General features: G+C 31.5%; 1 protein-coding gene across 1 annotated transcript; it reads right to left on the bottom strand.

Moving 5' to 3' along the window:
- LOC134693839 (uncharacterized) lies at positions 1-27,574 on the bottom strand. The gene is made up of 15 exons (XM_063554772.1): positions 26,004-27,574; positions 24,572-24,916; positions 16,040-16,098; positions 15,107-15,337; positions 13,875-14,096; positions 13,124-13,160; positions 12,376-12,521; positions 10,609-10,675; positions 9,582-10,184; positions 7,710-8,033; positions 4,999-5,595; positions 3,949-4,302; positions 2,907-3,055; positions 2,148-2,325; positions 1-782 (listed from the first exon to the last, which is right to left on the bottom strand). The coding sequence occupies exons 1-15, from the start codon at positions 27,571-27,573 to the stop codon at positions 493-495; spliced, it is 5,172 nt and encodes a 1,723-aa protein (XP_063410842.1). The 5' UTR covers position 27,574; the 3' UTR covers positions 1-492.

Here is a 27,574-nt window from a genome sequence, read left to right as displayed (position 1 = left end):
GTAATGTTTATTGAAGTCAAATAGATATATCTAAGAATACAAGTCTGATGTGCAAATTGCTTACAGTTTAATCTTTAAAAATATCGCAAATCGTCAATAATTTGCAAGTGACAAAAATATTGAAACAAAACAATCTCTCACTAAGTGGACATTATTTTATATTTTCTAACATTTCAATTCTCATAAACCTTATGGTACTAATAAGTTCTGTGCAAACAAAATTCGTGTATTATTTTCTTTAACGATAGATTAAATAATATATATAATTATCTACAAAGCTGTAACAGGCATGGATGTAGTAGCCATTATGAAAAAAGTATATGAATTTTAACTGATTCTAAATACTTCTCAGTAACATTAACTTCTTGATTAAACAAACAATCTCTTATAAAGTCTCTAGCCTTATGTCACACAATTATAATACATGCAGAGTGATACTGTTCCAAATTTGATGTGCCTTATTATTCTTACATCAAATGCAATAATGTTTGATTATCTAAACACAATGAGATACTCAGGATAAGCTTGAGCATCGTGAAATATGACGAATATTCTTGGTGATGAGGGATTGTCAACAACGCTATCATATAAAATATGTGATCCTGACGCTCCATATTTTTGTGGAGGAACTCTCATGTCCTGTTGTCCTTTAGCATACTCCCCGACGAGAACTTTACACAGATATATTCTTTTTATGTTGTCATTATCAGGGGTCGAGTATTGAGACTTCGAAGAATATGATGAATTGACTGCAAAGTATACTCCATTGCCATATGAAGCAGCTGAAAAGAAATTTTACTAAGAATAAACCCATGATTTTATAAATATATGTATAGGTGTGATAAAAGAGGGACGAAAGATACCAAAGGGACAGTCAAACTCATAAATCTAAAACAAACTGATAACGCCATGGCTAAAAATTAAAAAGACAAACAGACAAACAATAGTACACATGACACAACATAGAAAACCAAAGAATAAACAACACGAACCCCATCAAAAACTAGGGGTGATCTCAGGTGCTCCGGAAGGGCAAGCAGATCCTTCATTTAGGACAAGATTCTCCTCTTTTATACAGTTTGCATAGGACAAGCTGCTCAAAGTACCTTATCAACAACCCGCCATATATCGATTAATATACAATATTTATGTATGTCGTGAACATGTTCCAATCGTGTGCATGTGATAACATTTAAAAACATATTGAACATATTTTAACTTGTTTCATGCTAAAATGCAAGTCATAACATGTACAAACGTTCCTTGTATTTGGTATAACATTTAAAAAATATTGCTTTTTATATCGTGTATATTATTTGTGTGCATGTTATAATAAATGAAATATGTACAAATAACAACTTTTTCACGAATTATATATATATATATATATCGTGTTTTTTTAACATATTATATTAAAATCAAAAGATATTTTCATGAAAACTGTTACAATATAAATTTCAAGCTCTTAAATGTCGTTTCACATGGGAGAGATATATTATATTATGTAGTCGCTTTTGAAATTTTATATATATTCCAGTTGTTGTTGAATCATCATCTTTTCAAGTACCGTTCATTGACTTTAATGAAAAATATCCATCTGGTTTTCGAATTTCATTATCCATGTTAACATTATATTGACTCGTTGGGAAATATTTGCATACTTTTCATTTATTAAAGCTGCCAAGCAATTTATGATTTTTATGTATTAAGATGGTACCCAACAACTTGACTAAAATTAATTTGAATCGTTTAATTTACATAAAACGTGTAAAGTTTCGACAAAATATTTATTTGGACAAAAATTAATTTTGATAATTGAGAAGCTTAGTTTTGCATTACCATTACAACTTGATTAAAACGTTTAGTTGAATTTACATAGTTATCTCCCTGTAGTGTTAAGTACCACCTTAAGTTGTTCTTTACAACATGTCTTAACTTTGAGTTTACATGACCCGAAGTTTGTTTGGCTTTGTGTGAGATATATTATATTTTAGTTGTGTTTCGGTATTTTGTGCCCAGGCCCCATGTTTTATTTTTGATAACCTGTTTTCACCCCTTTAATCTGTATTTTGTAAAAAGTAAGTCAAACATATTTCTGATAACATCATAAATTAAGTTGTCCAAAAAGCAAGTAAAAATGATTTTACCATTTTTTCCACAATAACCTCTGTTGAAACCATAGGTATTTATACCATTGACTGCTTCCAGTGTAGTGCCATGCCATAGTTTACGTTCATTGTTAAAGCAGGAGGGGTTTATAGAGTCCATTAGCTTCTTTCTGGATATGTATTGTTGATGCAAAGCTTTGTTCTGTATTCTTTGAACCTGCCATGATATAAGCAACAAGTGTTTGTTAAAATCAATAAATATAGTAACTCAGAATGATAAAGAGGTAATCGAGATTTATGATTATGATTTATTATAATAATATCAAAATCCTGCTTTTACTTTATGTTGCATCTAGAGGCAAATGAACTAAAACATTAAAAGTTAAAAGTATTTGACCGGTACAACAACGATATAAGCAGCTTAGCTATTTTGTTTTTCATATACATGTAGCTCTACAATTGTTTCGGTTCTTAAACACCCTTGGCTTTCAAGTATATGAATATCAGCGTTGAGAATGAAGATTAATCATGAAAAGCGCGTAAGACGCAGAAAGTTTATATAACGTGTTGTATTCAATTAGTGTTCAATTGTTTCCATTTGCGTATTTTGCGCATAAAGAACATATTCACAAATTAAAGAACTTGCAGAACAAACGGAATGAAAAGTGTATTTGTTATTTACAAATGTATATATATTTAGTTTCTGAAATAACACGGGTTAAAGCAGTAACGAAAAAACAATATATTCAAATATTATGATCATATATATTAAATGAACAATTTGATCAACTTTCATACCTTGATAATGTCGTAATGTCTTCCAGATGTTTGTTTAAATTCGTCTACAACATCTTTATACTCCTGGTCATGTGGTTGTAAAATAACTGTTGTAATCATATCATTAGCATCCATGCCTGTCCAGTTTGACGGAACATTCTCGGAACTATCTATGAAACAAAACGTCAGTATTTTCTCTTATATTAAAACAATATTCTAGAAGCACATACGAAGTGAATAAACTATATAATGTCTCTTTACTATTGCATTAAAGTTATTGATGTGTATGAGGTCATCATAGGCTTGACAAAAAAAAATCTAGGTCGTATCAAAATGCATTATTAAATAACACATTTTTAGAAATGACACGATAGACCGTCTGCCATTAGTACTTTTATCTTTAAATGTTGTCCTCGGGATTCAAAGTTGTTGAATTATTAGAGATTTGCAAAATCTGCAGATATTGATTGGTTTCAAGATAATATCGTTTGTATTTAGGTATGGACCAATTCTTGACCAACACATTTTTTGCTATAGGAACTTATTAACAAATATCTACTTAATGTTAATAACTTATCATAGATACCGGGACCAAAATGTTTTATTTACGCCAGACAAAATGTACAGTCCGCCAAAATTTAAGCACTACCTATTTTTATTGCATCGATTTTTTTTCCAATCTAAAAAATAATTTATTCCTCGAAAAAAAAAGGAAACATTCATGAAGCAATTTTGCTAATGTATCCCATAAACAAACCACAAATAAAATTTTGGTCACTTATGAAAGTATGTATTTAGGTTTTGCGTCAATAGAAGTAGTCTTCGACTTCGTGCTTTATTTGGCATTTTAAACTTTTTTTTGGATTCGAGCGTCACTGATGAGTCTTTTGTAGACGAAACGCGCGTCTCGCGTATAAACAAAATTTAGCCTTGGGTATTTATGATGAATTTACTATTAACATGATTTTACTGTTCTATGTACGTTTTACAAGCCCAAGTAAATACAATGTCCTGATCCTGTAGTGATGTAGGGAAAGTAGTGTTTAAATTGTAAAATACAAACCTGAAAACAAATCAGGCATCGATTGGTACATTTTGCATTTGCCAGTCTTGTCACTTATGGTACCGCTTATTGGAAATTGTAAAGTATCCGTGTTAGTCTGAAATGTCTGAAACTCATTTCTATCTGCATATTTCAAAGTTTCTCTTGTTCTTTCTTTTCTTTTAACGTGTTCATCAGCGTAGCTATCGGGAATTGTTTGTAAAAAAGCCGAATGAATCGCCTCCACTTCTGACTGATCGGTATGTACAAAATGTATTTCTTTAATACTTGATCGCAAACCAGCTTTTGCGCTGTATTTAATAACGCTTTCTAGGTATGTCTTAACTATACTTGTATTCCAAACGGTATCACATCCTGCAATTAAATTAAATTAAACTAGTGTTTACATTTATATATCTCCTAAATTCCAATAGAAAAACAAATTAAATGATAATGAAGGTTTCTGTGTATTACTCTTAAATGACAATTAAGTGTAGGTCACTTTCAAATATCTGACTAATTATATAATACATGTTTATCTTGTTTTTAAATCTTTTTATTTATCTACGTTTTTTTTACTGTCCACACCTTAAGACTAAGGATTTTCTTTTTCCAGGCATAGGTTACCTTAGCCGTATTTGACACAACTTTGGGGAATTTTGGATCCTCAATGCTCTTCAACTTTGTACTTGTTTGGCTTTATAAATATTTCGATTTGAGCGTCACTGGTGAGTCTTATGTAGACGAAACGCGCGTCTGACGTACTTAATTATAATCCTGGTACTTTTGATAACTATTTAAGACAATTTATTTAAATAATGTCAGCAAGTTTTAATTCCATAAAGAAAGCGCTTTTGTTTGTCATGTTTAAACAGATCTTTGTGGTTTGAGAATCGATAGTCTTCTCTATAAAATATATGCTGACAAAGATGAGGTGGTTTTACTGAATTGGTTTTGCTTATATTTGTTGGAGGACAAAATGCCATACATACAAATGTAGTGATTTAACGGATGACATTACCAATTATAATTGTGGAAGGCAGAAGGTAACCCATTTATCTGTTTACTCACCTAATGTGATAAGTGGCGGCAGAGCTATTGAGGTCATATTATCAATGTTGGCTTGTGACAAGCAAACATGTATTGCTGCCGAAATATTTTCGGAAATTAGCTCAATTGGCACATATTCATTCCGTACAGATGCCATTACGTGAAGTATTTTCTTGTAGTGTGTCAAATTTCCAGCTGTCGTAATGCAAACACACTTTTCGCGTAATGATCCATACTCTTGAATGTATCGTGTGCATTCTGTTTTTACTTTTTCTCCAGCTTCTAAAATAATGTTCGTTAAACCAACAGTTTCATTTAGTTTACTACTTGACGGATTAACTATGCAGTCTACATTTCGAAGATAACATATATTTGCTTTATAGACAAAAACATTAATTCCTTCTTTTGTAATCATTATAACCGAGTCTTGTCTGGGTCTGTAGAGGTTTGTCGACCTTAGTGAGGACTGACAAGACTTTATCTTGTTGTCGTTGATGCGTAATCTGCCATTCGGCAACAAATACTTTGACGCAGGAGCTAAGCTTTTACTTTTATTGAACGAATCAGCACGTAAATCTTCAGTTGCATTCACACGACACTGTTGATATTGTATATCACCTTGAAAAGAAAAAAGTAAAATCACAACAATACTGAACTTAGAGGAAAATCAATTCGGAAAGTTCATAATCACATTGCAGAATCAAATAACAAAACGCATCAAAAACGAATGGACAACAACTGTCATATTCCTGACTTGGTACAGGCATTTTCAAATGTATAAAATTGTGGATTAAATCTGGTTCTATAGCGCTAACCCTCCCACTTTGATGACAGTCTCATCAAATTCCGTTATATTTAAATTGATGCGTTAAAGAAACCATGCTTATATGTTCAAGTCTTTATTCTCGACGGGTAATTCGTGTTTACTGTTTTCCGTTTTGTTTTATCCATTATGCCAACATCCCGAAATTCATCTTATCCTATCGTTAGAAAGGTAAAGTTCAGTAAGGCAATCCTATCAACTTCTATTTGATTTTGAAAATATTATTATTCGTTTAATGTAACCAGTAGAACATGACATATTTACATGTAACAGAACTGTTTCTTTTTCTATGAATATTATAACAAGATGATTATCTACCCTAAAGGATATATTATCTAAGTTGTATTTTGCAAAATGTTTTGAAATGTTTAGTTCAAGCTTTGAATTCTCTTTAACTTCGTACTTTTTTGGCCTTTACATTTTTATTGGAGCGTCACTGTTGAGTCAGGTTAATGAAGACTGGAGATGAAAAGCTCGTCAAGAATAAACAAATGATAAGCCAAATATCTTTGATGTGTTTTCTTTTATAATATTGCTGTATGTGTCGTATTTTGTTTTTTAGTTTCCGTTTGGTAATACTGGTCGAACCTTGCAGATTGGTTGTCACGACATCACACAATATGAGAAAAACAGAAATACTTAAAACACTCTTATATTACTTCATACTATCTCCTTCTGACGTCCATTCTAGATAAGGGGCGGAGCTACGAATTTCAAATGTGTGCGTATTGCCAAAAATATGAATATAAACCGCCATCTTAAATCATGATTAATTTACTAATCAATAGTTGCTAAATCCAACCACACCCTCTGTTGTTTATTAACATTGCATAATTAGTGACATACAGAAAATTTCATATGGAATTAACTGACCCCATATATACAATGTACACTCTACGTGTATCGTATTAGTTCATTAGTACACTATGTAACGAATTTATCCTACCGAATATCTTAAGATATGGCATTAAGACTAGAAGCATATAAAGGTGATCAAGTTTTCAATAATGTTAGGATAAGTTACCTTCTTCCATTATTGGTTAATACAACGAAAAACGTATTTATTATGACTTGTAATGTGTTGCATTCCGAAATTGATATATTTGACCTAGATACGACAACCATTCATGCTGACTATGCAAAATAATCATGAATTTAATGCCTACCCATGATAAAACTACAATAAAGTATAGCTTGCATCAATAAGAACAATTAAGGTTATTTCTATGCATCAATTATTTCTTAACTAAACACGGTATCCACGCGTTTGGTTTGAACCAATGATATTCATTGAAATGTATAAATGGTTAGATAATAGCAGAAGACAATTTTCAATTTATTCAAATTTAACTTACAGTCTACCGCATTAGACAAGGGAAACATTGTTTTCGTTTATCCTCTTGACATATTCTTAAGATAACCTTAAGTTTGGGTACAGAGTGTACTACCAAGGTTAACAAAAACTTACATTAGAAATATATTCGAAAAAAGAAGAAAATTATTGTCAGCTTCATCATTTTTTAAGCACTATATATAGCAAGAGACTTGCCACTTCAGTATGAATGCAAATATTTGTAAAATCTTAAGATATGGATTCAATGCAATGTAAAACAGAGATGATGGTTCATGAAAACGTGTCTTTTTATCATAGAAAACTGTGCATACACGACTCACTTTCTATTAGAAATATCTTCAAGAATTGAGTGCTGATAAATACAGCGCATTAAGGAGTTTAAAAACATTTGTACAATTCATTTTGCTATATTGTAATATTATATGAGAGCAATTGATATACCAACTCCTTTCTTTTTTCAATAAACACAAACTGTGAACTACACGTGGCCAGGCAACCTTATTGCAATTTTATAATGTGAAATCAAAACAGAAAAGTATTATATGTCATACCAACCTGATATTAAACCAGGCCTATATCGACACATTTTGATGTTCTTGATCCCGTCAATAAGGTTTTCGCTTGGTTTGTAATTAAATTCATTCATTTCTACATTTCCCAAAAGTTCAGTTGCTCTATCTTTCTGTTTGATGTATTTATTATCATACCTATCGGGAATTGTTTGCAAAAATACCGAATGAATCGCCTCTACTTCTGACTGATCGGTATGAACAAAATGTATTTCTTTTATATTTGATTTCACGCCAGCTTCTGTACTGTATTTCATAACGCTTTCTGGGTATGTTTTAACCATATCTGTTGTACAAGCTTTATCTAATCCTACAATTAAAAAACAAAATAAGTGCAACTTTAAACTCTGACGCCAACATAAACAATACTTCATAATGATATAATAAAGCAAAGCTCATTTTCAAATTTAAATTATATGTAACTGTTCCTAAAAGATCTCCTTTCATAAAATGACGGTAGTTTATGAATCTGATCATAATTATAACAACGTGATACATGTAAGTTATAGATTATGCATATTTTAAGGTTTTTATTGTCGTAGAACACCGCGGGTTGCCAGAATTGATCAAATAAACGACGGACCGACTAAGACAAGAACAAACTGAAAATATGCATTATCTGACATATATATCGTAATAAATTATTTTTTAGCAAAATCTACCAACCGACCACACTAAAGTGGGATATTTCTTTCTAATGCGTTCAGATTTCAATAATTCCTACTGCTCATTTAAAAATTGAAATAAAACTCACAAATTAATCTAGATAATGACCGTAGAATTTTTTATATACTGCAGCTGTGCTATTTGAGCAGTCAAATTGCATTGACTGTATATTCATATGTCATATACAGTCAATGACAGTATATCAACTTGTTTATGACGTTGACAATGGGTTTCAGTAGAGTTTTATTTATGACGTCAATAAAACATACAGGTTCGCGGAAATTTAACGTCGTCCGCTTCAAATTAAGAAATTATCTTTTTACCCAAATACATCATTTAGAATTTTTTTTAGTGTTGCAGTATATAAAGAATAACCATACATTGTCTCGAAATATCAATTTGTTATTTGTACTCGGCTCGAAACAGGTAGAAATGCTCGGCCCAGCCTCGTTTTCTACCTGTTTCTAAGCCTTGTACAAATAACATTGATATTTCGAGATAATGTATGGTTATTCTATATATCCATATACAATGTTTTGTTTCATAAATTAGGCTCTTTTTTTTAACAAAATATACAAGATTAAAACATCTAATGTCTTCTAAATAAAACATTGTATGCTGAAATGTTTACAGGTTGCCATGCTGATTTCGTTTTACTCATTATATTGGAAGGCTTTTTTATTCATTATATTGTTTTACTCATTATTTTGGAATGACTTGGATGATGTCAACTTATAGTTGCCAGCATCAAAGTAATTTTGCTTAGATTGGCAAGCTATAACATGTACATCTCCTTATTTATATTACTGTGGATTCATTTATTTTCGTGGGTACCAATTTTCGTGGTTTGAGGAAACCTTACATATTCGTGGATATTTAATTTCGTGGTTTTGGCAAAGTCTACACTTATTCCTTTACAAAATTTGTATTTCGTTGAATATTTGAATTCGTGGTTCTCCTGTACCCACGAAATCCACGAAAATTGGTATCCAACGAATATTAATGAATCCACAGTAAATCTAATTACGCATATGTTCTACTCATAATGTCATGTAAAATAAACTCATCATAGATACCAGGAATACATTTAGTATATACGCCAGACGTGCAATTAGTCTACAAAAGGCTCATCAGTGACGTTCGATACTACTCTTGGTTAAGACAAGATGTGATTTCTTATTTTTTAACCTACCTAGTGAAGTAAAGGGTGAAAAAGCTATTGATGTAATACCATTGGTGTTGGCTCGAGATAAACAAATCCTTATTGTTTCCGAAATACTTTCTGAAAATGCATCAATTGTCGAATATTCATTCCGCAGAGGTGCCTTTACGTGAAGTATTTTCTTGCAGTTGGTCAAATTGCCAGCAGTCGTAATCCATACACGCTTTGCACGTAAATCTCCATGTTTTGCGACAAACTGTGAGCATTCTTTTTTCATTTGTTCTCCAGCTCTTGCAACAATGTTCGTTAAACCATCGATTTCATACATTCTCCTTATGAATGGGTGTACTATGCAGTCTACCTTACTTAGATAACATATATCCGCCTTATACACAAATACTTTAACTCCTTCTTTTGTAATCATGACTATTGAGTCTTGTTTTGGTCTGTACAGGATTGGTGATCCCATTGGTGTCAACTGAGGAATTGGTAACTTTTTGTCATTGATCCATAATGTGTCAGGCTTCGAAAAATTGTTTGATGAATTATAAGCCATGCTTTGTCTTTTATCAAACGAATCAGAACTTATATCTTCTGTTGCGTTCAAAAGATACTGTAGATATTGTATATCACCTTAAAAAAAACGTTTAAGATCGTTAAAAAGTGTGACAAAATCACAACGTATTCGAATCTTATCTTCTTGATATGTTCTTTTGATATCGTGCAGGCAGGGATACAGTGTGTCCTACCAAGGATTTACATTAGAAATATAGTCAATGTGACATTAAGAAAATAGTCAATTGATTTCTTTAACACAGCTGGTGGTAAACCAAGCATAACATGATGTGCAGTAGATACCGCGTGTTGAGTAACTTTTGAGATAAGTTTACAAAATTTGAATCTATTCTAATGTTCAAATGTGACTATACAATCGTAAGGTATTATCATAAGGATTTCATAACCGAAAGATAGAGATATGTAACGACATACATATAACACTTCAATCACCTCAATTGTACGAAGCATATGTTTTTAAATCATATATAAGATATTAAACCTTTAGGATATTTGCTATCTTGCTTGTCATTTGCTATCAGCTGGGCTAATCTGTTAGTTTGAACTCCCTGAAACAAAAAATATTTTGCCCGTTAATATCACTAGTGGAATCACGTCTACAACGTCTTTAGAAATTATATTTGCATATTAAGTGACAGTGAATCAACTGGTCAAACAATGAGGAAATAACACCGAATAGTATCTTTTTTATCTAAAAGGCTATACTGTGAGTATGTAACAAGTCTTTTTTTTAAGCCTGCTTAATAAAACATGGAAAGTAGCAAAATTAAATCAATAACAGATTTTATACGACATCGTCTTTCTGAGTTATTTCTTCATACTATTGAATGACTTCCATCTTTTCGGTGTAGCATACAACTCATTGATTGAATTAAATGCAGCTAGCTATAGTTCACTGTATTAAGCCTCGGTCACACCTTACCGGATAGCTCGAACGGACGCCTAACGGATAACTTTTTTTCAATCCGTTCAAGTCCGTTAGACGTCCGTCCATAGCCGTTGCATGTCCGTTAAGCGTCCGTTTTATCCGTTGCATGTCCGTTAAGCGTCCGTTTTATCCGTCGACGTCCGTTCTGTCCGGTGGAAAATTTTGAGCATGTTCAAAACTTTGAACGGACGTCACACGGATAGGCGTCCGTTTTCTACGGTACTCGTCCATTTCGTTTCCGTTTTGTATCCGTTACGTGTCCGTTATACATCCGTTGGAGGTCTGGCAGATAAATTCACCAACGGACTTCTAACGGACGTCTTACGGATAAAACGGATGAGAAACGGACTTCTACCGGACGTATAACGGACATAACGGATGATGAACGGATCTGAAACGGATAAAATTGATGCCAATTGAAAACTTCTCGTCAGAAATGCCAAAAATATTTCTTAAGGTTATTATTCATAATCGATCTTAGAGTAAGGGCACTTCTTCACAATCAAGCAGCTGTTAAACTTATTCAGGTCAGACACTGCCCTTTAGCGGCATTTTGAAGAACAAACGAAAACCAGTTACACAGAACTTTGACTCTGGAGGCTCACAAATCAAAAAGATTTGCTTTCATTATATTGCATGTTTTTTCAGTTTTGTTTGGTAGTATTTGCATGATTTTTATGTGATAGTCGGTTAAAAAGTTCATCAGAGCTCATTTTTTGTCTTTTATTATGTATATATATATGCCGACTCGAAATAAAATCTACTTACTTAATTACTTAACTAGAACATTTTCAATATTAATGATATTTACACGTATTATTATTGTCGCCTTTAATATTTTCTATATCTTGTTTATCAGTTTTATCCGGTACGTTTCCTTTAGGTGTCCGTTTTATGCGGTACTCGTCCGTTGGATGTACGTTCGACATCCGTTCTGTCCGTTACGTCTCCGTTTCTCGTCCGTTGCATATCCGTTGCATGTCCGTTATGCATTCGTTAGGCGTCCGTTTTAGTTGGTCAGTACATCAACGGACGCCCAACGGATAACAATTTTGTCAACGGACAACTTTTATTTTCATCCGTTAGGCGTCCGTTCGTCTTATCCGGTAAGGTGTGGCCGAGGCTTTAGCAATTATTCTATATAACAGCACTCTTTTCTTTCAATTGTAAATGAAACAGGAAATCTCTTTCAAATTTCAATAATTTTCAAATATTTAATCTGATGCATGAAAAAGAATGAAAACATAAATCCTCAAACACAATTAAAAATAATTTTTTACTCATTACTATTATAATGAATAACCTTCTGGAAGTATATACCTCGTCCGTTATTCCATTCGTATTAAATGACTCTTCTATCTGTTTAAAAGTGTCGAGTATCAATTCATCACTTGGACCAATTACCTGCACAGTGCATGTTGTAAAGTCAGGACAAGCAACAACAGAATCAACAAACATATTACCCACTGAAGCAAAAAGTATACAATAAGAGATTGTTTCTTGAAAAACCAATAATTGTGTTCTATACGTTATTAGGTAAAGAATGTTTGTGATTCCTAGTACGATATTCGTGGTAATTAAAAAAAACCATCGAAACACTTCCGTTAAAACTTGATCGCATGTTGAGCGAGCTGTTGAAAAATGTGATGCTATATTGTACCAATTATTCGTCAAATGAATTCTTGTTTTTTATAAGCAGTACTGCTGCCCATAGGGAAATGTGCTTAAATAGCAACAACTCAAACAGTCGATCATCTCTATCTGAAAAATTGCTTCGTAAATGCTTACACAATTGACTTAACGATACTAAATGTAGCACAGAGGATACACCTAAAAATTGACAAAAAAGACGAAAGAGAACTTGATAATATCTTTTTTAGTCTGGTCATATCAACATGACCGCTCGTTTCAAAATGATTGGTTTAGTAAAGACAGTAGTGTCGTATTTATTTAATACAAAAACTATCGTTAAAAATTTTCTTGATTTCTTGATTTCTCTTAATTCTTTATTGAAATTGGAGCAAAATGGCAATATGAAGATGTTTATCTTTATGTCATAATATCTCACCTGTTTTATTTCTGTGTTTTTCTTCTGCTTCAAATACCTTTCACACAAAATAGAAAAAAGGGTAAAAAACTAACGTATACAGGTACAATTATGTTCGTATGTTTACGTATTATATGATTATATGTTGCAAGAAAATCATTCTACATGTACTAAAATGTTGAAATTACACAACAAAGGCATGCTTGTTGCAAGTATACTCATCGTTTGTCGTCTTGCCACGAGTGTTATATGCTTAACACATTTGGAAAAGTGTTCTCGAAATAATCCGTCAAGTTCATCATATGAATTGACGTCAAATAAAACATACACTAAAGAATATTGTAAATAGAAACTCCGTATTTAAAGAAAGACGAAAGATAATAGAGGGAAATGAAAATTCAATATTCGAAAAAAAACCAACTGTCAATGACATAGCTAAAATGGAAGACGAAGAACAGACAAACAATTGTACACAAACTAAAGACTGAGTAAAATGAACCACATCGAAAACTTAGGGGGTATCAGGTGCCCCAGAAAGGTAAACATATCCTGTTCCATACGTGGCATGCGTCGTGTTTCTTATGTTAGTACATGCATTAAGAAAATATAACTCCTTATTGTATTTGGCAATTATTTTGATTCCACTAAGGGTCTAGGCTGTACAGTGTCTCTTTTCAGATCTGAACTTTTTCCAGTTGATGAAAGCTATCTTCCTGATGTAACAAAAAGGAAGTTATTATAAAAATAAGTTATAATCTTCAATGCTACTTACCTGTAATACACCTATATCCGCTGGATATATGACAAAATTTATTTCAGTAAGAGATCCAACGTTGTAAGCAGAGATAAATTTGTTCGCTACCAGAAACATTGAAGAGGCCACAAGGTTTGATGGATAAAGAAGATTTCCTGTTCCAAGTGCAGGAAATGCGATGCTTCTCATGTTTAAGTCAACTGCTGTGTTTAGGCAATTCTTGATAAAATATTCAAACTGCTGAAATAAAAATTGAATGAATACATTTGAGAGTTGTGTATTATTTATCAATGTGTTGTTTGTCGAGAAACATCAGGATCTGGTATACTATAGCTTGTATTGAATAAACGGAAAATGATTATCTTTAAACTTGTATGTTTGTCATTTGTTCTTTAGTGGAGAGTTGTGTCATTGGCACTACCACGTCTTGTTTTTTGATATGCAAGTTATAAATAGATATATGAAATTATCCTAGACAAAGGCATCATTGTATTCGATATTCACACCTCATAAATCGATAAGGAAGAGACAAACAAACATTGGAGAAACTATGAACCCACACAAGAGCAGGGTCAGGTTTGCTAAAAAATGCAAGAGTCTGCTGATATATATTCATCGCGTCTACCGAATCTTTATTAAGTAAAAAGTCCCAAATCGACATAAGGAAACATCTGTTAAATTGTAGATCATATGTCTAAACTAGTATCTGGAGATTTTCGACCACTCAAACATGACGCGCGTGAGTTGATATACCGACACATTTATCTGCCTACTAATTCGTGAAATCATCAGAAGCAAGCTCAATTGAGATTAACATATACGTTAGTTTAGTTTAAACATATTTTATTGTTCAAAATGACAAAAGGATTAGACACAAGATTTACAACTTAGTAACGTCTACTCCAAATATACATATACGTTAGGCATGTTAGGGCAGAGGTAATGGGAAGTTAATATTTGAACAGTTTGTGTTTGTTCTATGTTATAATTTTATATCGAAAAAAAAATTCAAGGATCAGAACAACCTATATGAAGTAGACCTACATGTTCCATTTTCGGTACTCTACAGAAATTGTATGTTAACAACTAATAATGGTGATGTCGTTCAAACAATTTTTGGCGAATGATATGTAAATAAAAACTACGTTTTTCAGCTATCCTGAAATTTTAATTTCATTAACGAGATAATACTTTACTAAAATAGGTACGCAGATTACAAAAACTAAAGTTGAAAGATATATTTGTAGTACCTGCATACTGCTCTCTGATTTATATCTTGGAAGAACCCCATGAAAAATCTTTTTCGCTGTTAAATTGTATCCTCCTGTTACAACTACTTCAGAGAACTCTATCTGTTTACATTTTAAGGTACTGTTGCAATCATGCTGTAGTTCAATACCAGCAGCTTTTAGTAATGCCTTAGAAACCATTCCTCTTGATAAATCAAATTCACGATTAGTGGCATTCACAAGGACGTCACACTGTTTGAAGTATATAATGAAAACATACTTTTAGTTTTTAAGTATTGAACTAGAGTGACTTATTCCTTACATACAAAGTACTTCGATAACAAGGGATCAACATTATTTGTTTTCATACTCTTTATCTTATAAAAATGTTTGCATCCATTGTCATTTCTTGAGTATTATCATGGAAGTACAAACATGTTTGAAACACAAATTAATTCAGCTGTTTTTATATTTCCTTTATGCTTGTAACTTTTATCTTGTTTAAATCTTTATTATCGTTAAAAGATTTTAGTACACTAACGTTTTTTTAATGGTACACGTATCACGCTCCTATTTCAAACTCATATGACGTAGAACAGACGACCCCAAGACAAAAAGTACAATAGAGAACAAACGTTTGTGCAACATAATTCCAATAACAACAAGGAACCATATTATGTATTTCAGATGGCTAAATAACAAATGCTTGACAGTATGTTTTCTCTTTATGCAAAGACTAAATTGGGTAACAGTTTTCATCACAAAGCGAAGTTGTAGATGTCGCAACTGTACACAACCTCACACAAACTAAAGAAATATCGATATATCTACATGCTCCTCACATCTAGATTTCCGTGGTTAATGTCTATATTAGATCCCTTATTGTAATAAGCTTATAACAGTGATATAGTCCTTAAACCCTCGTTCATTCTATGATAAAACAAACAAACTTACTTTCATTAGGGCCAGTTCGCCTTTCACTATATTTATCTTCAGTTTTTGCTTCGAAGATCCTAAAATAAGATGAAAAAGATGAGTAAGGTTTCGGAGTAACGCTAGCTATACAAGCAGATTCAACGCATCATTTTTGTCGTAATATGCCTGTATGTTGTCAGGGATATAAAAATTGTTCCTGGTGGTTGCATTGTTTGATATAATATATAGTTAAATTTTGCCTATTTTATTGACTTGCCTTTTTTGAAATTTACCTACGGCTCTTCATTTTTGTAATTACATGCTAGTATATGTTTTTACTAAAAGGCAATACGGGCTTGCACAGAAGTAAACAGTAACTCGGTATATTAACATAGGTACGTTTCTATCATGAGCTGATATTAAATGAAAAAGTCAATGCCTATTTGAAATAATAAATCTGTAACAAAGACAATATGCTGTACTTTTTCTCATGATAATTATAAAAGATATATTAAAGAATAGTGGAGGAGTATAAATGATGCCTTTCACTACAAAAGTCCAAAAGTCTGAAAAGACCATTTTTTGTCTGAATTTGCATGAATTTTTACTCCACATTCTTTTTCTGCCTGAATAATTTTTAAAAATTCTTGACATAGTATGAATATGTCTAATAAGGTTCTTGGTTTTTCTTGAAAAATGTCTTGACAGTATGAACATTGTATTAAAATTTCTCGACACTTCCTGAATCATCTGATGAGAGTCTGGATTAGTCTCGACCAATTCTTGACTGTCTTGAATTTATCTTGATCTGTCTAGACATATTCTTAATTTATGCTCCTGTCCCAAGTCAGGAGCCTCTGGCCTTTGATAGTCTTGTATCATTTTAATTTTAGTTTCTTGTTTACAATTTGGAAATTAGTATGGCGTTTATTATCACTGAACTAGTATATAATGTTTAGGGGCCAGCTGAAGGACGCATCCGAGTGTGGGAATTTCTCGCTACTTTGAAGACCTGTTGGTGACCTTCTGCTGTTGTTTTTATCTATGGTCGGGTTGTTGGCTTTTTGACACATTCCCCATTTCCATTCTCAATTTTATTAATAATGTCTGAATATGAACACATTATTGAGATTCTAAAATATGTCTTGACACTATCTCAATGATATAAATTTTGCCAAAAATGTGAACAGACTTATTATTCCTGGAGTAGATAATAATTTTCTTTTAATCTTTGGGTCAATTTGTGTTTATGTTTAAATAAGCAACTTCATAATTTTGAGGAAGAAAATCCATTTCAATTCAAATTTCCTTGATCATCAAAATGATAATTTTTATTTTCATCTATTAACAAACTTTTTAAATTGAAGTGGCATGGTCAGTCAACTGATAAGTTGTATGACTGATCACAAGTAAAGCAGTAATTTCTATTTGACTAATGCGTGTATTCTGGGGGGTGTAATACCTAAATTTACAGATGACATGACACAAATATTTCTTTTGTTGTATATTATCATGATTTGCTATTTATATAAACCACACTTTGGTACAATAAATATTTACCATATAAACATGATAAACATTGAATATATAATTATGAACTTTGAATGAAATATGTCTACAGTATGATTGAATCATTTAATTTTTTGGGGGAATCAAAATTTTTAATTATTTAAAAACCAACATTTAAATTATTTTAAAATGTTATAGCCATACAGTTGGGTGCAGACCAAGCATTACATAAAGTAAACGCAAGTTAACGCCGCGTGCACATATTTCGTTAGTTAACTTCAAATTTCCCGTTTACAAGTAAACGCCCGTTTACTATAATTACGTTAACGCGGTCGAAATGGAAATTTCTAATGTCTACCCGAGTAAACGGGCGTTTACTTTGTTTCCGTTTAGTCAGTAGTAAACGGGCGTTTAATTCAGAATTCGTTAACTTTATTTTACGTGCACTTAAAAGTAAACGCCCGTTTACTACAGATTTTAAAAGTGTATCTTTACGTGCACTTGAAAGTAAACGCGCGTTTACTTTTCGCGTTAACTGATTGGATTAATTGATAAGTTAACTTCAAGTTCATTTGTACATTTATTTTATAAAAACGACCTTTAGTCTTTGTATTTTACGTATATGTGTTTTAAACCAGAACAATTCATAAACTCTTTTAATTCGAATATTAATGTTATTCAATTACACACAATCAGTTCCATTAAGTCCATTATTTTACTGATTAGCAGATTTTCTATATTTTCTTTTCAAAAATTACATGTACAAATATCTATACGGAAAGAAAGGTTATCCGAGACATCGGAAAAATATTTTTATATGATAGGATATAAACAAGGTTTACGTTGTTTCTTTCCCTATTTTTAATTGTCTCTTTGAATTCTATAACTCGGTGCATTTAATATATAGTTTTTAATCGAAATTCCCCTCGTTTGTCTTGGATAAACATGATTTCAGCTTCTGTTTTGACAAATTATCAAACGTAAATTTTACGGGGATATTTATAAAGTGTAACATAAGTATGAACGTCGTTTGTACTATTCCGTCAATTTAAATGTTCAAATATTGCTATCCTTTACATGGATATATAACTCATTTACTATTCAGCTATAAAGAGTGCCAATATGGTCTGTGTTGGTTGTTGGACAAATATTTTTATAATACGAGTCAGTCGTATGAAAACTACTGAAATTTGTTTCAATTCAATATTTTGAATAAAAAAAACCATGGTGGAACTCTAAATTGACATGATTGATGCGAACAATTGTTTTTAGTCATAATATTCAAATATTGCTACCTTCCAGTTTTATATAATACAATCAATCCTTAAATGAAAATATAACTCATTTACTATGCAGCTATATAGATTTACATAAAAAAGTGCTATTATGGTCAGTTATGGTTGTTGCGGACAAATAATTTTATTATATGAGTCAGTCTGAGTTATGAAAACTACTGAATTTTGTTTACGATTCAATATTTTGAATAAAAAAAGGACATTGTGGCACTCGAAATTGATGCAAAACCAATTTTTTTGCTACCTTTTATACTACACAATCAATTCTTGCATAAAAATATAACTCATTTACTTTGTGACTATATAGATTTACATAATAAAATGCTAATATGATCAGTTTTGGTTGTTGCGAAACAAATAATTTTATAATACGAGTCAGTCTGAGTTATGAAAACTACTGAATTTTGTTTATGATTCAATATTTTGAAGAAAAAAAAGACATGCTGGCATTCTAAATTGATGGGAACAAAATTTGTTGGTCATAATATTCAAATATTGCTACCTTTTATATTATACAATCAATTCTTACATGAAAATATAACTCATTTACTATGTGACTATATAGATTTACATAATAAAATGCTAATATGGTCAGTTTTGGTTGTTGCGAAACAAATAATTTTATAATACGAGTCAGTCTGAGGTATGAAAACTTCTTTAATTGGTTTAGGATTCAATAATTGGTATAAAAAAGTACATGTGGGCACTCTTAATTGATGCGAACCATTTTTTTTAGTCATAATATTAAAATATTGCTACCTTTTATATTGTACAATCAATTCTTACATGAAAATATAACTCATTTACTATGTGACTATATAGATTTACATAATAAAATGCTAATATGGTCAGTTTTGGTTGTTGTGAAACAAATCATTTTATAATAAGAGTCAGTCTGAGGTATGAAAACTACTTAAATTGGTTTAGGATTCAATAATTTGTATAAAAAAGGACATGCTGGTACTATAAACTGATGCGAACCAATTTTATTTAGTCATAATATGCAAATTTTGCTACCTTTTATATAATACAATCAAACCATACATGAAAATATAACTCATTTACTATATGGCAATATAGACTTATATAATAAAGTGCTTATATGGTAAATTTTGGTTGTTGTGGACACATAATTTTATTACACTAGTCTGTCTAAGGTACGAAAACTACTGACTTTTGTTTACAATTCAATACTTCGAATAAAAAAAAGACATGCTGGCCCTCTAAATTGATGCGAACCATTTTTTTTTAGTCATAATATTCAAATATTGCTACCTTTTATATTATACAATCAATTCTTACATGAAAATATAGTTCATTTACTATGTGACTATAGAGATTTACATAATAAAATGCTAATATAATCAGTTTTGGTGGTTGCAGATAAATAATTTTATTATATTAGTCAGTCTGAGGTATGAAACTACTAAATTTTGTTAACGATTCAATATTTTGAATAAAAAAAGGACATGCTGTCACTCTAAATTGATGCGAACAAAATTTTTTAGCCATGATATTTCAATATTGCTACTTATTTTATTATACAGTCACTCCTTACATGAAAATATAACTCATTTACTATGCCGCTATATAGATTTACATACTAAAATGCTTATATGGTCAGTTTTGGTTGTTGCGGACAAATAATTTTATTACATGAGTCAGTCTGAGTTATGAAAACTACTGAATTTTGTTTACAATTCAATATGTTGAATAAAAAAAGGACATGCTGCCACTCTAAATTGATGCGAACAAATTTTTTCAGTCATAATATTCAAATATTGCTATCTATTTTATTATACAATCAATCCTTACATGAAAATATAACTCATTTACAATGCTGCTATATAGATTTACATAATAGAATGTTTATAGGGTCAGTTTTGGTTGTTGCGTACAAAAAATTTTATAAAACCAGTCAGTCTGCGGTATGAAAACTACTGAAATTTGATTACGATTCAATATATTGAATAAAAAAAGGACATGCTAACACTCTAAATGGATGCGAGTAAATTTTTTTAATCATAATATTCAAATACTGCTATCTTTTTCATTATAAAATCAATTCTTACATGAAAATATAACTCATTTACTATGTGACTATATAGATTTACATAATAAAATGCTAATATGGTCAGTTTTGGTTGTTGCGGACAAATAATTTTATTATATGAGTCAGTCTGAGATATGAAAACTATTGCATTTTGTTTACGATTCAATATTTTGAATACAAAAAGGACATGCTGGCACTCTGAATTGATGCAAACAAAATTTGTTACTAGTCATACTATTCAATTATTAGTACCTTTATTATTATACAATCAATCCTTACAAGAAAATTTAACTCATTTACTATGCAGCTATATAGATTTACATAATAAAATGCTTATATGGTCAGTTTTGAGTGTTGCCGACAAATAATTTTATAATACGAGTCAGTCTGAGGTATGAAACTACTGAAATTTGTTAACAATTCAATATATTGAATAAAAAAAAGACATGCTAACACTCTAAATGGATGCGAGTAAAAATTTTTAGTCATAATATTCAAATACTGCTATCTTTTTCATTGTACAATCAATTCTCACATGAAAATATACTCATTTACTATGTGGCTATATAGATTTACATAATGAAATGCTAATATGGTCAGTTTTGAGTGTTGCGGACAAATAATTTTATTATATGAGTCAGTCTAATGTTAAAAAAAACTATTGAATTTTGTTTACGAATCAATATTTTGAATACAAAAAGGACATGCTGGCACTCTCAATTGATGCAAACAAATTTTTTTAGTCATAATATGCAAATATTGCTACCTATTTTATTATACAATCAATCCTTACATGAAAATATAACTCATTTACTATGCAGCTATATAGATTTACATAATAAAATGCTTATATGGTCAGTTTTGAGTGTTGCGGACAAATAATTTAATAATACAAGTCAGTCTGAGGTATGAAAACTACTGAGATTTGTTTACGATTCAATATATTGAATAAAAAAAAGACATGCTAACACTCTAAATGGATGAGAGTAAATTTTTTAAATCATAATATTCAAATACTACTATCTTTTTCATTATACAATCAATTCTTACATGAAAATATAACTCATTTACTATGCAGCTATATAGATTTATATGATGAAATGCTTATATGGTAAATTTTGGTTGTTGTGGACAAATAATTTTATTATATGAGTCAGTCTAAGGTAAAAAAACTGTTGATTTTTATTTGCGATTCAACATTTTGAATAAAAAAGGACATGCTGTCACTCTAAATTGATGCAAACAAAATTTTTATGTCATAATATTCAAATATTGCTTCCTTTTTTATTATACAATCAATCTTTATATCAAAATATAACTCATTTACTATGCGGGCTATATAGATTTACTTAATAAATTGCTTATATGGTCAGTTTTTGTTGTTGCGAACAAATTATTATATATTACGAGTTAGTCTGATGTATTAAAACTACTGAATTTTGTTAACTATTCAATATTTTATATAAAAAAGAGTTCATGGCCGTCAGGCTGGTACAACAATTGCTGTCAATTGTATTATAGGGTCAATTATGGCATACAATATAACTGAATTACTTCTATATAGAATAAGATAACTTGTTAAGAGGTAAATATTGTCAGTTTTGGTTAATGATATCAAATAATTTTGTTTTACGAGTCAGTCTGTCTAAGATGAGAAAACTGTTTATTTTTGGTGAAGATTAAATTACATGTATTTGAATAAACATACTTAAACTATTATTTGCGAAGAACAAGAAATTTACTATAATTATTGTTCAATTGAATACAAATGTTTGACATTTTTAAATAACTTTAATCGTCAATATGTCAAGCAGAAATGACCAGTTGGTCAATTAATTTTGATGTTCCTTATCATTTCATATTTTAGGTCAGTGTATTGTATCCAGGTTACGATGACAAACTGCGTTAACGGGCGTTTACTAAAAACAGTAAACGCGCGTTTACTTATTACGAAAATAGAAGACGCGCATTTTTCCACGTTAACGCGGAGGTAAACGGGAAAGTAAACGCCCGTTTACTCTTTACAAAATTAGAAGACGCGCCGTTTTTGCGTTAACGCGGAGGTAAACGCAAAAGTAAACGCCCGTTTACTTTTAATGTCTACTGCAATTTCGGAGTTAACGCACAGTTAATGCGGCGTTTACATGAAGTGCACGCGAGTAAACGCCGCGTTAACTTTTTCGGCCCGTCTACATGTAATGCTTGGTCTGCACCCAACTGTATCTGCATTTGTGAATATATTTATACCCCCAAATTTTCAATTACTTTAAATGCTCAACTTTTATTTTTGTTGTAAGAAGTGTAACTTGAAACAACAGAAGTAGTATATAATAGAAATAAAGATTAAAGTTACATCAGGAGTATTGGTCATGATTTGTAGATAAAGGATACTACAGATACAGTTAAGTCGGCTTCATATCTTGACTTACATCTAGAAATTGACAATGAGGGTCGGTTGAAGACAAAACTTTACGACAAAAGAGATGATTTCAGCTTTCCAATTGTGAACTTTCCATTTCTAAGTAGCAACATTCCAGCAGCACCTGCATACGGGGTATATATCTCCCAATTGATACGATATTCCCGTGCTTGCATTTCCTATCATGATTTTCTTGATAGAGGGTTACTGCTCACAAGGAAGCTATTAAACCATGAGTTCCAAATGGTGAAGTTGAAATCACCCCTTCGTAAATTTTACGGACGCCATCACGAGTTGGTTGACCGTTATGGAATAACCGTTTCACAAATGATATCGGATATGTTCCTTACGTCGTAACTACAATCCCCTTCCCTTTCATGAATTTGACATACCGAATTAGACTATTTACCGGATTTGTAATCACATAAGCAACACGACGGGTGCCGCATGTGGCGCAGGATCTGCTTACCCTTCCGGAGCACCTGAGATCACCCCTTGTTTTTGGTGGGGTTCGTGTTGTTTATTCTTTAGTTTTCTATGTTGTGTCATGTGTACTATTGTTTTTCTGTTTGTCTTTTTCATTTTTAGCCATGGCGTTGTCAGTTTGTTTTAGATTTACGAGTTTGATTGTCCCTTTGGTGTCTTTCGTCCCTATTTTTGTAGCGTTCAGAACTGTCAAGTAAATTTAAGACACAAAATGTTCAAAATATGTCAAGCCATACTGAGAAAAAATAAGAATGTCGAAAAATTTCAAAACAGTATTCAAATGTCAAGAATTTGTCAAGAAATTTTAAAACCATATTCAGAATGTCGAGAATATGTCGAGTGAATTTCATACAAATTTAATATAAACCATATTCAGAATGTCGAGAATATGTCGAGTAAATTTCATATTTAATATTTTATATAAATGAGAATTTGTCAAGAAAAGTTAAGACACAAATCATACTTTTGAAGAATGTCGAGTAAAAGTTCATGCAAATTCAGACAGAAACTGGTCTTTCAGACTTTTAGACTTTTGAAGTGTTTCAACTTACAACATGTATACGAAGTGGTGACACAACAAACATATCTTACAGACAGTATCGCCATTAGATAGATTTTGGTTCATTTCAATTGACGTTATACATGTAAGCATCAGGCTCTTTCTTTCAGCAATATGTCACATGTTTTAAATAGTGTTTGTAAATATAAAACAGATAAATTGAAGTAAACTAAATAAATTAGCAAACAATATCATTTGAATGTTGGAATACATGTATTAATTGACATATGTCTTAATAGTAACAATATACCTTTTTTCAACTGACACCATTGATTTATAATATCGGAACTTGGCTCAAATATGTTGTCTGATGGTGCAAAGAACTGAAAACATGTTGGTCTGCTACAATTTAGAGATAATAAAATAGCCCCTAGAAATTGAACGACAGGCCATCCAACTTTTTCAACTAAAGTCAAATCCAACGACATAACAGTATGTCCTTGTAGTTTTGCTGATTTAAAATAATCTGTCATTTCTGTCATCAATTTACGCAGGTTATCATTTTGTTTGGCTATCTTCCAGATAGGTAGGCATATACAAGCATGGTCCTGTTGAAATGCATTTACCATACATTTGATAGTGGATGTATCACCACCTTGACAAGAAAAAGAGTAGATAAAGATACATAAGCTAAACTGTAAATATAATATAATTATATTACTAGTGAATATGAATTATATTCATTGTGAATTAAATTATATTTATTGTATCTTTTTTAATTTGAAATAATCAAAGTTAATGTAGAGAACAAGAGTCTTCATGCATCCCGAATAGCTCACTTAGAATTATAGGCTGCAGAAACTTAAAAAAAAATATGTCCTTTGCTACTAAACCTTAATTTTGCCACTTTAAATGGTTAAAATAAAATATGCAAACCAAAACAAATCAAAATAAAATATGCAGAATGCATTTCGGATACAATAACCCTTCACATGTTTAAACGAAAGGCTCATAAAACGAAAACAAAACCAATTGTAATACTCCTGACTTGGTACAGGATTTTTTTAAAATATAAAATGATGAATATAACCTGGTTTTATAGCATGCAAAACATTGCACCTTAATATAGTACACTATACACAATTCCCCCAATAAAAACAGAAGTAGATTTGAATATACAACAGTTTTTGCCTTTTACATCTTCCATTTTTCATTATTTTCTAGATTTGCTCTTAGATATGATATCAACAGTAATAATGATTTTTGTTTATTCAAACCATGCAAGGAAAACAGGTGTTTGCTCCGTAATGTCAGAAAAGCTTTTCGTATATATACGACTTAGAATAATCCGATCCAATAAACTAGCTAAATCAAATAAGAAGTTACAAAACATTGATGTTTGATTCGTCTGAGAAGATTAGGAAAGATAGACCTTAACCTGATTAATGAATATATTTTAACCAGGTTTTTTATATTTGCCCTTAATATTTTAGTTTTAGAGAAACAAGCCATAAACATTTGACCCCTTTGTTATATTTCTAGCCATGTCTGCAATTTTTTATTGGTGAGCGGGATCATCGGACACAATTTTTTATAACTAGATACATCAATGATTATTCGGTCCTTTAAATTCAGGGGTAAAGATTTTTGTTAAAGTTAACGGACGACGGACGTCAGGTGACGAGAAAAGCACACTTGGCCTACTAGGTGAGCTTAAAAACATGTTGCTATTTTATATTTACCAGCACTATGTCCAACATTCAAAATTAATGTATTCTGTCCTAGCCAATCTTTATTTTGCAGACTACACTTATAAAGCTTCACAGTGAAACCATCATCTACTGTTATACTTCGACATCTTATATGTTGTCTAAGGTCAACTGGTTTTGTGCGTAATTCTGATGGCGCTACATGTACTTTAACTGATGAAAGAGAAACACAACACCAGCAGCTATCTGCGATGTTCGTCACCCCTAATTGCAAATCTGTTACTTTATCGTCAATAATGTACGTCTTGTCTTGACCAGGCATTTGTTGTAGTTTCAACAGTTCTTGATAAGCAGCTTCAACCGCTGAGTCTTCTCCTTTAACAGTCCATTTACATAATGGGTCGTCTTGCTCATATATATTTACTGAAAATTGATTCTCAATGGAGGATTTGTAGTAACTTAATAGCTTTTTCATGGTTTCCTGTTTTTGTTTTGGAATTAAAAGTCTCTTCGATGTATACATATATTCAATTTGAGTTAGATTGAACCAGTAATCATCCGTTCGTGAGACATTTACTGTTGAAAAGTCTGTGCTCAGTTTGATTAACAGTTTTCCATTTGCCTTTTCTTCTAAATTGGTTATTTTCTGTATCGCGTTTTCGCTACTAAAAAAACGAGACGGCACAGCGATGATGTCTACCTTGAACGATCCTTTAATCACTCCGTATGCTACATTAATTTTTGATTGGTTTTCTGCATACAATGTCACAGTATTTTGACTGTTTTTAAACCATACACATTTATGTTTCCGTAATCTAAATTGCAGAAATGCATGTATAGTATCCCTTTGAATCAACTGATACAGACAATCACTGAATGAATACGTCTTATTGGACACAGCAAGGTTGGCATTTGTTATTGTACTCTTTAACTCATTCTCAATTATCTGTTTTGTATTAATATCAGGAACTAATATCTCTAATCCGAAATGATGATGACTAATGGCAACATTGTCTTGCTTGAAACTTTTTAAATTTAATAAGTCATAAATCCACACAATTGCTTGGTCCTCTTCTGATAGTTGGACGAAAACCTGTGTTTCTTCCTTTTCTCGTGAACTTTTCAACGTGTCAAGTTTAGCATAAGCACTCGTTCTTATACTACAAGGATGAAGTTTTTCCTTTAAACATTTAACAACTTCGTCTAAAACCAGTGTATGTCCGACAACCCACACAGAATTTTTGCAATTATCATTAATATAAATTCCCACTTTATCTTGTGCGAATTGTTTAGAAATAGCGTCTATCTGGTCTTGTTTCATCGAAAGTTCAATTATTGGTCTGATTTGTAAACTATTGACTTGAATCAATCCAACAAAAGTTCCTCTAATACGTGTTTGCATATCAGTAGTGCTAATATCATCACTTCCGTAACTAATGGCCATAGGGTCAGAACTTGCATAATCGCTTGAAATACTGATATTCCTATGATGCAAATCCTTTTCAATAGTATCTCCAAAATTCACCCAAACGTGTTTCCACAGACATTTTGTTTGCTGGTCATTACAGAGATCAAGAACATGTACAGCAATTCTTACTGACATG

This window comes from Mytilus trossulus, chromosome 12, assembly GCF_036588685.1.
Source record: "Mytilus trossulus isolate FHL-02 chromosome 12, PNRI_Mtr1.1.1.hap1, whole genome shotgun sequence".
In the NCBI taxonomy this organism is placed as follows: Eukaryota; Metazoa; Mollusca; class Bivalvia; order Mytilida; family Mytilidae; genus Mytilus; species Mytilus trossulus.
Note: the sequence above shows the minus strand (reverse complement) of the source record. Positions and strands in the feature narration are given on the sequence as shown.